Below are 15,426 nucleotides of genomic sequence, written 5' to 3'. Positions count from 1 at the left end.
GAATTAGCTTTATGAACCTAGGTTGGTATTGCTAACAAACGTGATCTTTGACGAAAGCCTGTCCTAAATTGAGAAACTGCAGCTCATCAATGTTTGGCAACTCCAAAGTGAGATGCTGACACATCCCGTTTTCCTTAAAATCTTTCTTTATATTAACAACCAGTACAGAGCAAATGTTAATGTCCAGTAGAACTAAGAAGACATCGACATATAAAACAGTGTGTGAGAATAACCAATTTAAATGATTTTGCAGCTGCCCGTCTACATACTCAAGAAAAATATAACTAATTACAGGTATATTCATGATTCAATGCAGATGCCATATTTTTGGACAAAATTATTTCCCTTCCAAGACACAACGGTAGAATTTAGGTAGCCTGCATGAGCTCTAGAAACAACTCAATAGAGATGCCACACTGTCTCTAAAACAACAACTCATCATTATCTTCTCTTATGCACTGCTTTATACACTTCAAATTTTCACATTGGGGCAAACAATAATATAAATCTTTTACGTCTATACCGAATGCGCAGCAGCACAAAGAAGGAAGTAATAAGATGACATAATCTGAGTTGGAAATTCTTAGCGGATCACAAGTCTTCAAACGCTCCAAATTTCTTTGAAGATACTCTGAAACATTTATTTACCAAGTGTATTTTTCTGAAACAACAGCTCTTACTGGCAACATGCATCTTCACTGAAATAAAAACTGATACTTCTTGCCTTTTTGCTTTTTTCATACTTGCTGCTACGCGTTCCAGATTAAGCTTTAGTAACAGGGCATGAACCTGTTTGTTCAGTCGCCCGCTTTTTGCATCAACACTTTTTTTTATTCATATATGCCCTAAAGGCCCATTTAGGCATTACATAGGGGGTTTTAATTATACAATAAATTTGCAAATCAGAACACTGCCCTTATAAAATTAAAATGGTAAACAAAGTAAAATACTGTTCCATAGACAAAGATGCAAAAAAGGAAAAAAAGTTGTGAAAGGAATTAAAACTCAATAAGAGAGACACAGCTATAGTGCGAAAATATATATACAGAAAATGGCCATGAACAAATTTGGCCCCGTATCTGCATATTTGACTGAAAATTTCGTCGAAAGACAATAGTGTTTCGCCTGAGAAGAGTGAATAGAATGAAATATTTATTTGATGTTTAGCAGGAGAAAACTGGTGAATGGGATTCTGGAGGTGCTGCGTGAGACATGAGCGCCATCTGGTGGCAATCTCAGAAAACGAAAGGATGGCCTTTGTTATAGCGAGCATGCAGCGTGCGTGCAATCTTGGAGGCCATATTTTGTAGATTTCAAGGTAGGTAGCAGCACTGTATCGTCTTAGCAAAGCGTAGGAAACTCGCCTTTTGATGCGAAGCGTCGCATTGTCAGCTACAGTTCTTAGAATTACTTATTTATGCCTTTTCTAGTATAAAAAAACACAGTGCAGAATATCAACGTGTTGATACTGTGCCTCAAATATGCTCAATATTTGCTTTTTATCGACAATCGCACAAGTATGAACGCAGGAACCTGAGCAATACTGGTGGATGCTGTGGATGTGGTCGTACTTGAGCCTTTTTGGTGACAGACAGACCAAAATTTTTGCGTTGAAGTATCTCAAGAAAGACTATTGTCTTTAGGGAGAAAGCACATTTACAATGAAAGAAGAGTAAAAATAAACACATACATGCACTCACAAACTCACATAGATAAGTAAGTCATATGTCCAAGAAAATATTGAATTGGTTTACAAAGGCGGCATGATCAATGATTCAAGGGATGTTGCCCGGCAGTGTGTTCCAGTGATATATGGCTCAAAGTAATGGTGAGTCTTGATACATAATTGTGTGTGCAAAAAAAAAGGCTGTATTTTGAATCGGTGATCAATAAGTTTTGAAATATTATGAGGTGTGTTTGTGCGAGCTTCACGTAAGTGGGATTCGCTATTATGACAAAATGTATAAAAATGCAACAACAGTGACGACAGTCTGTGTTTTTCAAGAAGGGGTAATGAAAGTCAGTGTGTAATATCTGTAATGCTGCAGTTGCGAGAATACTACTTGGCGATAAATCCTGCTGCTTCATTTTGTATTGATTCTAGTTAATCGATGAGATATGATTGATGTGGGTTCCAGATGATGGATGCATATTCTATCTTTGAACGGGCAAGTGTAGTGTACACTAGCATTTCAGTGGTATAGTTAGTTCACCAAGTAAAGGTTTCTTTTAATAAATCCAAGTGCTTTTGAAACCTTATTAGTTATGATATCGATGTGCTCATACTAAGATAGGTCATACGATGAATGAATTCCAAGATATTTAAACATAGATACTTTTTCAATGAGGATAGTTTGAATTTCATATTGACTTATTTCTTTTTTATGTGCTTTTGTAAATGTCATGGCCTTTGTTTCGGAAGTGTTAATTTGTATTTGCCAATGGTGACACGAAAATGCGAGTTTATTAAGGTCCGACTGTAATGACTCATTAGCTTGGGTGCTGTCACTATTTCTGTAAATGATGTAGTTGTATGTAAATAATCTGATAGTAGATAATAAACCATGTCCAATGTCGATGTAAATGAGAAACAAAACTGGTCCCAGGACTGATACCTGTGGAATTCCAGGCTTCACATGTGAAAGCGAAGAAACGTGTCCATTCACATAAATTCACTGGCTGCGCTTGCTCAGAAAATGATTTATTCAGCTATTTTTCAAAAGAGTGGCTACCTTATCAATATACATAGAGCCATCCAATGTTAAAAAGAAGCCTTCCTTGTTAGCAACCAAAACAGGCAACTTAGCTTACAGATGCATTTCAGACAACATGAACACCATTGTGAGGAGTGACCCTGCTATGCACAACAAAGGCAAGCTGAAAAAGCCAGTAGACTGTTTTTCCTGAAGCTAAGTTGCGTGTTTTGGTTATTTTCGTGCTACCTTCACTTACGTACTCTTCTATGGACATAATGCTAAAAAATAATCATGGAGTTAGTAACACCATCTCAAGAGAATGAAACGAGAAGAAAGTGTGCTACTTTTGAAACATCTGCAATAAGTGCATAGCTGAGCATGTTTGCAGCTACATCGCCAATAATAATAATAATAATAATAATAATAATAATAATAATAATAATAATAATAATAATAATAATGATAATAATAATAGCAGTAATAATATAAAAGGCAGGACATAGCCCAGCAATTCTCTTGTGATGGCAGTTCTAACCTAAGCACCTAACTAAAAGGCCTTCAAGCCAAGCCGAAATAGTGGCCACGAGAAATATGCACAAATTTACCAATGTGAGAAATGCTGTGCTTGGAAAATCAGATATGCTATGTGATATGTAGAAGGAACATACATCACAATAGTGCATGTACCAACATGGAAGCTAAGGAATGTTTTAGCCAATGGGAAGAACAAGCTGCCGAGCGAAAATTTGCCTAGTCTTGTTAACACTGTAGTCTGCCACGATTGTAACGATTCGTTAATCTATGAGATCTGTCATTTTAATGAAAGATTCAAACAGCATGAATATGATGCCACCAAATCATGGGCGGCGTCGAATGCCCTCGGTGAACACGTGGAATATACAGGCTTTGAAATTGACTAGTCAAGCAACCGTGTTCTGGTCGAAGAAAACAAGCTTGTATCATGCCAGCACCTGGAATCCCTGCACATTCACACAGCTGCACATATCCTCAATAAGATTTATGGAACGCTGACCATATACTTTTGGTGCCTACATCACGCACCTAGTCATACTTAAACACGATGTACCTTTCTTATGGCTGTCATTCAGAACATTATCAGGAGCCCAAACATCAATAAACTTTGTGTTATTTTGGTCGGTGTATCCTTTTGTTTGTACACTAAGAAGAAACAGTTATGCATTGCCCTTTTTTTAGGCCTCTTCTAGCTGTTCACTGTAGTTGCAGTCAAGGAGTGACTTTTTGAGTATTGATCAAGGGTAATGCTTATTTTTGTGATGGTGGCACAGACTGCCGCCAGTTTTCATGAATTAGACAGGTTTTACCAAAGTTCCTCCAGTTTTCCAGCAAGGCCCCTATTCCCCGACTTTCCCAGGTTGGTAGACACACTGCACAAATAAAGATAAATGGCAGTTAACTCGCGTTCTGTGTTTCTTGTCTTATATGAGTGTCATTCTGCACTTTATTACCTTAGAAGTACTTGTTGCTGGGCTGGTTGGTGTAACATTATTAGGGGAAATTCTAGACGTTGTGAATGTGCGGTGCGATGTAAATATTTTCTATAGTTCAGCTGCAAGCGACGCTCTTTCCCTGTGCTTTTTCATTTCTCCTGTGGTGCTTAGGCATCTAGAATTTTCCCCCTTAGCTTAATTACCTCCCTGAAGCTATGCACTCTCTCGCCCATTAACAACCATGGTTAAACTATTGTGTGTGGCATTGTTGATGTAAGATGACCTTAGAGTATAAGCTAGAGCTCTTGCAGGATTACCGGCTGAATGCGACAACCAGCTCACCATTTATAGGACACGAAATGCTGACATTTTGAATAACACTGTTCGCACTGTGCTTCATTGGAGTCATGCAAGCTTACAATATGGTGCTCCCACAAAGAAATTTTTCTTCCTGTGCTGTGACGAATGAGAAAACTATGTAGACAATAATGAAAAGGGATCACAGCTAGGCTTAACGGTGTGATGTCTGCCTCAACAAATTAATGCAATAAATTAATGCAAGAGTGTTTATATCACCATAGTGTTGCCTGTTTATTACTACATTTGATATGCCCCGCCACGGTGGTCTAGTGGCTAAGGTACTCGGCTGCTAACCCGCAGGTCGCGGGGTTAAATCCCGGCTGTGGTGGCTGCATTTTTGATGGAGGCGGGAATGTTGTAGGCCCGTGTACTCAGATTTGGGTGCACGTTAAAGAACCCCAGGTGGTCGAAATTTCCGGAGCTCTCCACTACGGCGTCTCTCATAATCATATGGTGGTTTTGGGATGTTAAACCCCACAAATCAATCAATTACTACATTTGATATGAACCTCTGCTCGCTCCACCATGGTGTTCCTGTGGGTATACACAGTCTTACCTCTGAGACAACATTGCCAGAACTAATTTCTCGGTCACAATCTTGAATAGGTGTGTGACAAGCATGAACCACTGCAGAGAACACAAGAAAAGTGGTCACTGCTTACATGTTCAAGGTCCTACGCACGCACACCGGCCCGAGATTTTATAGTGTCTTACATTTTGAGTGGAGTATACATCGTGATGGCTGGAGCCATCTCTGAGGGCACCAGCTAGACTGTCACGATGTACATATTGTTGCTTGAGACAACTGTTTAGGACAAAAAAGAACACCGTGGAAAAAATTATTTTTTGGCTAATGTAAGGGCTTGTGATGAGGAAACTCTCAAAAGGTATATGATGTGTCATCTTGCAATGGAGAAGCAACATTTAGACCTAGGTTATGTTAGTAGGAGTCTGCTAAACATTGGCCATACAAGCTTGTGGCTAGAGAAGGATGATGTCCAGAAGATACCCTCCTGAAATGTTAACCTGCACCGTCCTCCCTTGCCCTTCTTGGTGCACTGGAAGTTTTGCCCTATAGGTACTAGTTCCTTCAGTAGATGCTCTTGAAGGGCTTGTGAATAAGCTCACTCTTACCACCTGCTTTACCCAAGGGTTAATCCTGCTGTTGGAACTTGTTTGCTTGGCAGATATTTTTAACAGGAAAAAAGCTTCAATTGTTACACAGATAAAGCTACAGCATTGCAAGATTACTATGAGGTTGTGTACACAGACCTCCCACATACAATTCACTAAAATGTCACCAATTACCTTTATCGGGAGCCTCATTAAGCCTTAAGAAAGCATGTCAGTTTCTTGATGCTATACTTTTTAATCAGTACATGAACCTTGAAAAAACAAGATCGTCACGTGCAGTGCATAAAACCAGTGCTTATGAACTGCAATGATGCCATCGGAAGCATCAGCAAAAGTAAATTCACCCTGCTAGAAACCAAATTCTACATGAAGCCTGTAAATGTATGGTTAACAGTCTTTTCGACAACTTTATTACTTGTATTTCTCCAATTTGCATAATCCTGTCTCATGCATACCTTGCTGTCAATCCAAAAATTATTGACCTATGTGGTGTTACTCATGTGACCATGCTCATTTAACATACCGGCAAGCCTCAGTGCTAACCTAATAAAATTGGAGACTTTAATAAGGTAATGCTCCCTGCTGCTCACCTTTAAAAAAAAAATTTTTAGCATACCCTTCAAATCCGTTTTTTCAAAGACTCAACAGGCACAGTGACGCGACTCATCAAAGGCATTTTGGGAGCTTCTGGAGCAACCTAAATCTCTTTGGAGCAGCATAACAGCTGCCTGAAGCTTTTAAGCTAGAGCTGTTGCACCGCATGTCACAAGGAACAAGTTCATGAATATACGCATGCATGTTCACTTGGACTTCTGCTGAACATAAAAGTAGGCTTTTGTGCTTTTCTGCAGACATTCCCAATTTATATTAAGCTACCTAACACTTTCCGGGAATTCACTTGGTATTTGTAAATGACTCTGGCTTTCAGTGATACTTTAGCCACAATATTGAAGCACAGACTAGTCAGACTTTTTATGCATTCTATTTACTTAAAAAAAAAAAGAGGCCTGATTATGCTAATCCTTTTATTAGTACAACCTAATAATTCGATGTGTAGAGAAGTGTTTGCTGTTGTCGTTTATATACAGAATTGTTAGGTTCTTGATTAATGAGCAGTTCATAAAGAAAGGGTTTTGTAACTGGTCCTTACTACCTATTACTTATTATGGCTCGACAAAATCTAGAGTTATGGGGGAGTAAGTAGTTACACTTGGTAAACTGTTTGACATGTACGGTCATCGAGGTCGAGAAGCCCAGCCTAGACATACCAGAATACTGGGACACCATGCCTTCTAGGCAAAGTAACAGTGATTGTACAGTATGTGGTACTGCCGATAAAATTTGCCCACTGTATGGACTTAAAACTTAGCCACCCTATATGGAATATTTTGAAAGTCAACTGTAATAAATAGGACCACAAATTTAAAAAATTAACTAAATGACAAGTTATATATTCAGGTACTAAATTACTGCATTTTAATACAGTCAGTCAAGCAAAAACTGCTGTCCAAGCACAACTATCTTATTATTACTTTTATCTGACATTAATTACAACAGTTAGAAACTATATGACTGAGGTCACGTGATAACATTTGTAGTATAAGCGAGTTGAAATTGTCAAGAAAGTTTGTGCCCAGCAAATTTTTCAACTACATTGCACATTTCCTGTCCACTGTGATGACATCTCCAAATCGCAGGGGTAATGTATGGATTTGAAGTGCATGCCATATACTGGCTCCCTGAGAGAGCACAACAACGAAGAGTGCACGCATGCTTGACACAAATAATAAAATTTTTGAAAAAGATGCAGCAGGTTTCGCCTCTTGGTGCAGATTCCTGCAGGCACTTACCTAATTACCACCCCATTTTGCCAACAAGCAGCCCGTGTAAGACGTTCAAACATGCACTATCATGTCGGGTCATCACCAGTTTCCTCGTACTACTTTTCTCTTAGTTCTGGCATGACATAGGTTTCAAAGATTTATTTCTTGTAAACTGTGCGTATAATTGTGGACCATTCTTCATCATTTATTTTTGTGCTTACTTGATATGAAAACCATGAGCTACGAATTTTCTAAGTTTCTAAAATATGAATGGTAATAGAATTGTGAATGGTAATCTACACCCAGCCTTAGTATATATTTCCTTTATAATTATTTTTAATTTGAGGCATGGCACAAATTTTGGAGTATGACTGAAGCCTCTCATATGCATGTTTCACTTATTTGAAGGTGCCGTACAACAATTTTGAATTAATCCTGCAATGAAATAAAATCTTAATGCCTTGCAAATTACCTGCCACAAAATGTATTTTACTAGGTAAATTGTCATGGGCTTGTTACACAAGCTGAAGATGATTACGATACTGACTGCTGCATCGTCACTGATGAAACAGAGGATAGCGCGTGTACAATTTAGATGCACACAAGAGGTCCAATGCCATTGCTACATTTACAATTTACACACGCGCGCGGGCAATATGTATGCTTTACCGCAATACACTGCGTGCACTTCGCCGCAAGACACGACTGCCTTGCGGCACTGTTGAATTTTAAAAAAGACGCTTAAGGTGGCAATTTTGAGCAGAGATTTATAGTGCTCCTAGCATATTTTCAATTTTATTTTCTTTTTTTTCTTTGTATACACCTATGAGAACAGACACAGTTTAGAAAACCGATTATCATCATCAGCGACAGCATATTTAAGCCACTTGGACAATAACGTCCTACAAGAGAACGCTGCAGGGCCTGTAAGTACAGGCCCTGGAGACGCCAGCTGTACGCCACCACTATAACCGAATATGGTGTATCCAAGGTAGGATAGCCACACAGGGTTAACCCTTGCCGCCAGGAAACACGGAAGTCAATGGAAGTGAGTAGAGGACAGGAAAGATTTAAAGTGAGAGAAAAGACGAAGATGTGAGGTGGAGACAGGAAAAGGCAACTGCCGATTCCCGGGGGTGCCGTCTACGTGAAGCCGGGGCCAAAGGGGTGTGTTGCCGCCACTGGGGGGCCTTAAAGGTCTAATCACCCAGCATTGGCTCAACCCCCAGGATCCCCTTTTCCCCGGATACGGCAAAGCCACGCACGGCTAGGCGTGGGAGGGGGTCAAAACCCTTCCGTTAGCTCGGGTCCGTGGTGTCGCTACACATCAAACGTCTGCTTGCGCAGACGCCCCAGCGGGAGTCTCTGCTTTGTGAGGTGAGAAGATGCAGAAACTGAGGGAACAAAGGCTGAAGAAGGCTCTCCAAAAACGCTGAGCTGCCAAGGCTGGTAAAGTCGCTGAGGAGAAAAGTGATCAAAGCAACCAAAACATAACTTGGCAAAGATGCAAAATCAGCCATCAAGGCCGTCAAGGCCATCAAAGCCGTCATCAAAGCCGTCAAGGTATGAAACTGTGCTCTGCAGGCTCTTGTAGGTTTTGTATACCCTAGTATGCTTTGGAGAATCTTGGCTATTGTGCAAGACTGAAAATGTGGTAGACTGTTGATATGTTAAACATATTTAACTGTATCAGGTTTGTGGTGAAAATGCCAAGTGCTTACATGTCTGACATTGTTTAGTTATTTTTGGATAAGTCAAGACACTAAAGCTCATGATAGTGTACAAATATTTTATAGTGAAAATAGCTTTTCCATTGTGATTTTTTAAGAGTACCTAGTCCATTATACCCGTTTTTATCAGCTGCTTTTTTGCCTCATTTTTTCCTCACTCCTAATTTTATTCAGGATGAATGAACACAATACTAACCAGAGTGGCACAGCAAAAAACGACATAACCAACGCCATGAATTTGCAAGTTATCTCTTTTTTGCTGTGTGACTTGCCTTATACACCCACTTCCTTCAAATGCAGCTGTTGAAAACTGATGTTTTAGTCAGTGATGAAAACTGATGTTTTAGGCCTCTACAATTGATAGAGCAGAGATAGTGTTAAGTTGAAGAACAGTATAAAGTGTTGTGTCTTGAAGCTCGAAACTCTAAAGTGTGTTACATTAGTAAAGGCCACTGCATAAATGATCAGATGCTTAATATGCAAGGAAGGCAGTTTTTAGTGATTGACTCATTTTTCGTGCATGTCATTATTACGATGTAAAAAACGCTGTGGTTATTTCTGTCACATGCTGTCAAATTAAAGGAGCCCCTTTAACCACATGTATAAATTAAAGTGGTAGTAGGCAATTGTTTCAGTCACTCCAGAATGTTCTAGCCCAATACTATAAAATTTCACCTAGTAGCTTCTTGCACTGAACCCACCTGTCTTTCATCTTTCACTTTTGTCTGTCAACCCTAGACATTCATTTGGTGCAGTTTTACTGACTAGTCCAGCAAAAAATTCTGTGCCTTATGTGTGCTGCGGTATTGCCTTTTTGAAGATGCTAAAGCTACAATAATTACTTCCTCTTTTATTTTCTCCAGGTCACCGCCCAGGTGGTCAGGCTCTTGTCAACCAGGGCAGGAAGACGCATTCTGGACGAGGCTGGCATGGCTCCTAGAATGCATGCTGAACGGGAAATTTCCTTATCCCGGGAGGCCCGCGAAACCTTTGTGGTGAGCCCATTCCCTCGGAATATGCACCTGCAATACAATCTAGGGAGGCGAAAAGCCCGAGCATGGGCGATATTACAGAACGCCACCGAGAATCGAGAATCGACTGTCTTTGTCGACGCGGCTCAGTACGGCAAGTCTAGCACATTCGCGCTGGCAGTTATTGACGGAGACGGGGAATTATGCTCCTCAGCCTCGGTCAGGTTAGCTACGAGCGCAGCTGCAGAACAGGTCGCCATAGCCCTGGCCATGACCGACCGCTCACACACCACCGTGTTACCAGACTCACGAGCGGCCATCAAAGCTTTTAAGTCGGGTAACCTAGCGCGAGCGGCTGCCTCCATTTAAAAAAAAGAACGGACCCTGGCACTCACTTAATCTCTTGGTTTCCCCCCCATATGGGTGCGGACGTTCATCAGCACGTACCTAACCTCAACGAGCTAGCTTGCCCATGATTGTGCGCGAGATCTAACGCGCGGCGGCGGCATGAAGGCCTTATGGGGTCAGGATGAAATCCAGCATAACGATCCACTCTTTACGTTTAATAAAATCACATCTCACTATCGGCAAAGTAGAAGGGCCTATCCTCTTCCTCACCCGAAGTTAGATAGGTCTCAGTCAATTATACTTAGAATGCCCCAGACGGGCTCGTTCCCCTCGCGGGGCCTTCTCAGTCGTATCTCCACAGACGTTGACTCAAGTTGTCCGGAATGTAATGAAATTTATTGTTCCTTAACGCACATGCTTTGGCGATGCCCCGCGTTACTTAACGGCCCTCTATCCAGCGAAGCCGACCGTGAAGAGGCACTCCGGATGGCTTCGCTTTCAGCGAAGCTGACCGGAGTGCCTCTTCTTGGTCGGCTTCGAAAGAAAGGGCGGAACATCACGGTGTCCAAGCCCCAACTTGGACGCGGCCAGTGGCTTCCGCGGGTCCCCGATAGGGGTTCTGTCTGTCTGTATTATTTGCTCCAGCAAAAGTACAAATGTGCTCTAAAAATCTGTTGTATTGCACTACTGCTTGCTTTTGTTGATTTGCAATTTTGAATGCTCGTCTACCTGTGCAGATTAACAAAAAAACCAAGTAGTTTGAAAAATAAAACCTTAAGCCATGATTATAGCGAGTCCAGGGTGAGGTATGATAGTGTGCAAATATTTTGTAGTGAAAATAGCTTTGCCTACTGAGAATCCTTTTCAAAAAAGATTGTTGTGGTTTTTATTGCTCAATTGAACCATTACATAACATCATCATTACCATCAGCCTGACTAGGCCCCTGTAAGACAAAGTCATCTCCCACATTCCACCAGTAACTCGGTCCTGTGCTTGCTGCTGCCACTTTATACCTACTTACTCCAATACCGCGTGCTTAGAGGAAGTTTTCAGAGGCATAGTATGGGAAGAGTTAGGGATAAGAGTTAATGGAGAGTACCTTAGTAAGCTACGCTTTGCCGATGACATTGCATTGCTGAGTAACTCAGGGGACGAATTGCAACTCATGATTACGGAGTTAAACAAGGAGAGCAGGAAGGTAGGTCTTAAAATTAATCTGTAGAAAATGAAAGTAATGTACAACAACCTTGGAAGAGAACAGCGCTTCGAGATAGGTAATAGTGCACTTGAAGTTATAAAAGACGACGTATGCTTAGGGCAGGTAATAACCGCAGAGCCGAAGAACGAGATTGAAGCAACTAGAATGAGAATGGCGTGGAGCACGTTTGGCAAGCACTCTCAAATCATGACTGGTATATTGCCACTATTCCTCGAGAGGAAGGCATATAACAGCTGCCTCTTTCTGGTACATAGCTATGAAGCAGAAACCTCGAGACTTACAAAGACGGTTCAGCTTAAATTGAGGACAACGCAGCGAGCGATGACAAGGAAAATGATAGGTCCAACCTTTTCAGAGACAAGAAGAGAACAGAGTAAGTTAGGGAACAAACCGGGGTTAAGGATATTTTAGTTAAAATGAAAAAGAAGAAATGGGAATTGGCTGGGCATGTAGCACGTAGGCAGGATAACTGCTGGTCATTAAGGGTAACTGACTGGATTCCCAGAGAAGGCAAGCGGGTTAGGGGGAGACAGAAAGTTGGGTTGGCAGATGAGATTAAGAAGTTAGCATTATATAACAAACATGGATATAATGAACTTTCACAGATCTATTAAAAGCCAGGGAGAAATCAGCCAATTTCTGGTTTAATTTAGTATCACTTTGTGAAGTTGAAAAGAATGTTAATTATAACGACAGTATTTTTGTGTTTGATTCTATTTTATCTTAGTAGTGAGGTTAAAATGAAATTGTACAGGGAGAGCCAAATGACGCAGCACGTATCATTACACATAGTGGTTGAAAGACGCACTCACATAAAGAAATATGCAAAAGTCTGGTATAAGATGCTTAAGGAGACATCTCTTACTTTGCTTTAGCATGACTATTGGTTAATCAGGGAGCAAACTTTTATGTGTTCGCACTGGAAGCGTGTCCTGACTGAACTGCAAATCTTCATTCTCTAACTAATCATCTTTATTCTAACTAACCATCTGCAATTTAACCATTTAACTAACCATCTTCATCTTCATTCTCTAACTAACCTCCCCGTCCTTCCTCTTTCAATCCTCCTCCTTCATTCTCTAAACTGTATGAGCAAACTGTGTGAAAGAGCTCCATGTATTTAATATGCTTTCTGGCATACTAAATTGAAATGCGATATGAAAATAGCAGTGCAGCTTAGCATATAGTTGACGGAAATGTACGTTGCCAAAAAAATCCTGTTCTATCACACATTGAATCTTTTAACCCTGTGCATATGTGTTCTCTCACAATATGGTTAGGTATTGCACAAACGGTTTGTTGATTTTTGCCAAATTTTTCAGGGAAAAAGTGACAATTGGCTAGAGAAAAGCCTCTCCTCACCGAAGAAGTTCTTTGAGCGGCTTCCGGATCAAGTTACATCTGCTGTTGCACCAGCAAAGAAAAAAACAAAGAAAGAAAGATGCTGCTGTTGCTGCTAGTTTTAAACTTACTATAAATATGTGTACATAATATTCATTGTCTTGCCCGTATTCAGTCTGCATACACTCTAAGACAAAATTACCCAAAAAAAGTAACGAAGCCCAATATGCGCGTACGATGAACAGATAGACCGTTGAGAAGCAACCACAGAGGGAAGCGTGCTGCGCTAAACTACTTACTCTCCAAACACGCTCCAAAGGGATGAACCGCCCGGGGATTGCAGGCAGCGCGAAAAGCGTTGCCAAGGTGACCAGCCCTCTTTCTCCTCTTCTGCTGGCTCAGTCTTTCCCCGTATTTTGCCGGCGATGATTCGCGTTGCGCCGCGCTCGGAGTGCTCGACCACGGCCCCCTGGATTCGACGATCTAAGAATTACGACGTGGTGCTTGTGTGTACGCTTGGATGAGCGTGGGCTGCTGCTTTTGCATTTAGCTGCACCCATAAAGTCTGGAGAAAGTCTCAACACGTCACCCGCCGCAATGTATACCTCTGGCTTCAAGATAGTCACGACCAACACACGACAGCAACAGTTGGGAAGGCCAATATGGCGGCCGAGAAGATAACAGGCCTATAGAATATCAGTCCGACTCAGGGTAGAAAACAGCGCTGGATTCTAAGGCAAATAGGTTATCATTCTTTATTCTACTCTACTTGTCGCGTGTGCGATACAGATCGCGCTTGCCAGCAATGGGCTCGGTCGTGTTGTATATCGCACGCACGAAATGCATCGCGAAGGTCAGCTTCGGCGTCTACAGTTCGCCTGTGCTTTGCCACCGCCTGGAAATTGGCGTCATTGCCGTCGGCCTCCCGTACGCTCGCTCGCTCGTCGAGTGCTCGCCTGTCTTCGCCGCCGTGATGAGCTCCGGGCTGACGATATTGGGCTGAGATTTCGTCGCAGTGTTGGGAGTCGTCGAAAACCCGTTGCGGGTTCTCGTAAAGAGCTTGGTTGTAGTACGTGGCGCACTGTAAGTGAACCAGCACGAACTGGCGGGGCTTTCGCTAGCGTCGGAACTCACTGAAAATTGATCACCATTACAGTTGGCTTTCCCATCAGTTGGTCGCAAACAGCTCGGCGTCATCCGTTGGCCGCGGCGGCGGACTCGCGTTTGTGCGCTGCACTCGCTCGAGTTTGTGAAAAAGGGCCGCATTACCGTCGATTTCTTCGACACTAGCTCCAAACCAGCTCTACGCTGTTCGTGGTGGTGGCCAAGCGTACGCGCGCTCTCCTGTTCGAAGTTTGCTGGCGGCAGACACTCCGCATGCAGCACCGTGCTTGGTCTCGCGTTCGCTTGCTCGAGCTGAACTACGTCGCTCGCTTAGGACTCACCGACTTGTTAGCGGCACGGTGGTTCGTTGAGTTGTGGCTGTGGCCGCCGCTCATAAGCTGTTGCGCTGCAGAGATCGAAATGAGTTTTGACGATGTGTGACATCACGGTGAAATTATTAGCATGTCATATCTCCCGTATGTGTTCATTTCACCTTGCACGTATTTCTCATATGCATTTGTATTCATCCTTTGTCACGTGTGACTCACTATTTTACATACTTATTGTGCAGCCGTGGGCATGCTGACGACTGTGCGCGCTGGCGTCTGTAATGCCTGTCATCCATCTTCTTCGTCAGAGCAACTTCAGAAGGACTGTGCGAGATGTGAAGGTAAAGTTATTTGTGTGTCATATTTTAACGCTTGTTCTTATATTAACGTGCACGTACTTGTCATATGCGTGCATCTTCATCTTCTGTCGCGTGTGTCTAACTATTTTTACTATATTATTGTACGGGCAGCCATGGGAACACAACAGGCAGAAGGCTGCATGCGCTGGCGTCTGCAATGCCTGTCATCTATCGCTTCCGTCGGAGGAGCTCCCCAAGGAGTGAACAAGATTTCACAACGAGACTAGACTTGTACACTTCACCATGAATTCAATTAAAAGAATGAAGAAACTTTATGTGTATGTAGAAAAACGATCTTGATGTCTCACTTTTGTCTTTCGTTGTTGCCGTGACTTCGAAAGCAGTCACACATAGGTGGCTAACTACTTTTTCACGTGTTCTTTTCTGCGCAGTTTGTTGCTCACTGCGCAGAAAAACAGGCGAAAAAAGTATTAGGCCTGGCAGAAAAACAAAGAAACAATGTTTGAACTGGGGACAAAAAGTTCATGCAATTGGAGTATTTGAGTGGATCAACCGTTCATCCGGTAAGATGTAAATGTGGG

General features: G+C 42.0%; 1 protein-coding gene across 5 annotated transcripts in view; it reads right to left on the bottom strand.

The window, feature by feature from the left end:
• LOC142776538 (activating signal cointegrator 1-like) overlaps positions 1-15,426 on the bottom strand; it is a 135,410-nt gene that overhangs the window by 35,653 nt on the left and 84,331 nt on the right. Inside the window, exon 9 of one of the 5 annotated variants that reach the window (XM_075880375.1) lies at positions 54-4,102. The exons of the other annotated variants lie outside the window; for them this stretch is intronic. Coding sequence (XP_075736490.1) covers positions 3,981-4,102 — 122 coding nt within the window. The 3' untranslated portion in view covers positions 54-3,980. Of the gene's footprint in view, positions 1-53; positions 4,103-15,426 lie in introns of those variants that run through there. 5 annotated transcript variants of the gene reach the window in all.

The sequence above is a fragment of the Rhipicephalus microplus genome, chromosome X (genome assembly GCF_043290135.1).
Source record: "Rhipicephalus microplus isolate Deutch F79 chromosome X, USDA_Rmic, whole genome shotgun sequence".
Classification (NCBI taxonomy): Eukaryota; Metazoa; Arthropoda; class Arachnida; order Ixodida; family Ixodidae; genus Rhipicephalus; species Rhipicephalus microplus.
This window is presented reverse-complemented; position numbering and strand designations above follow the sequence as displayed.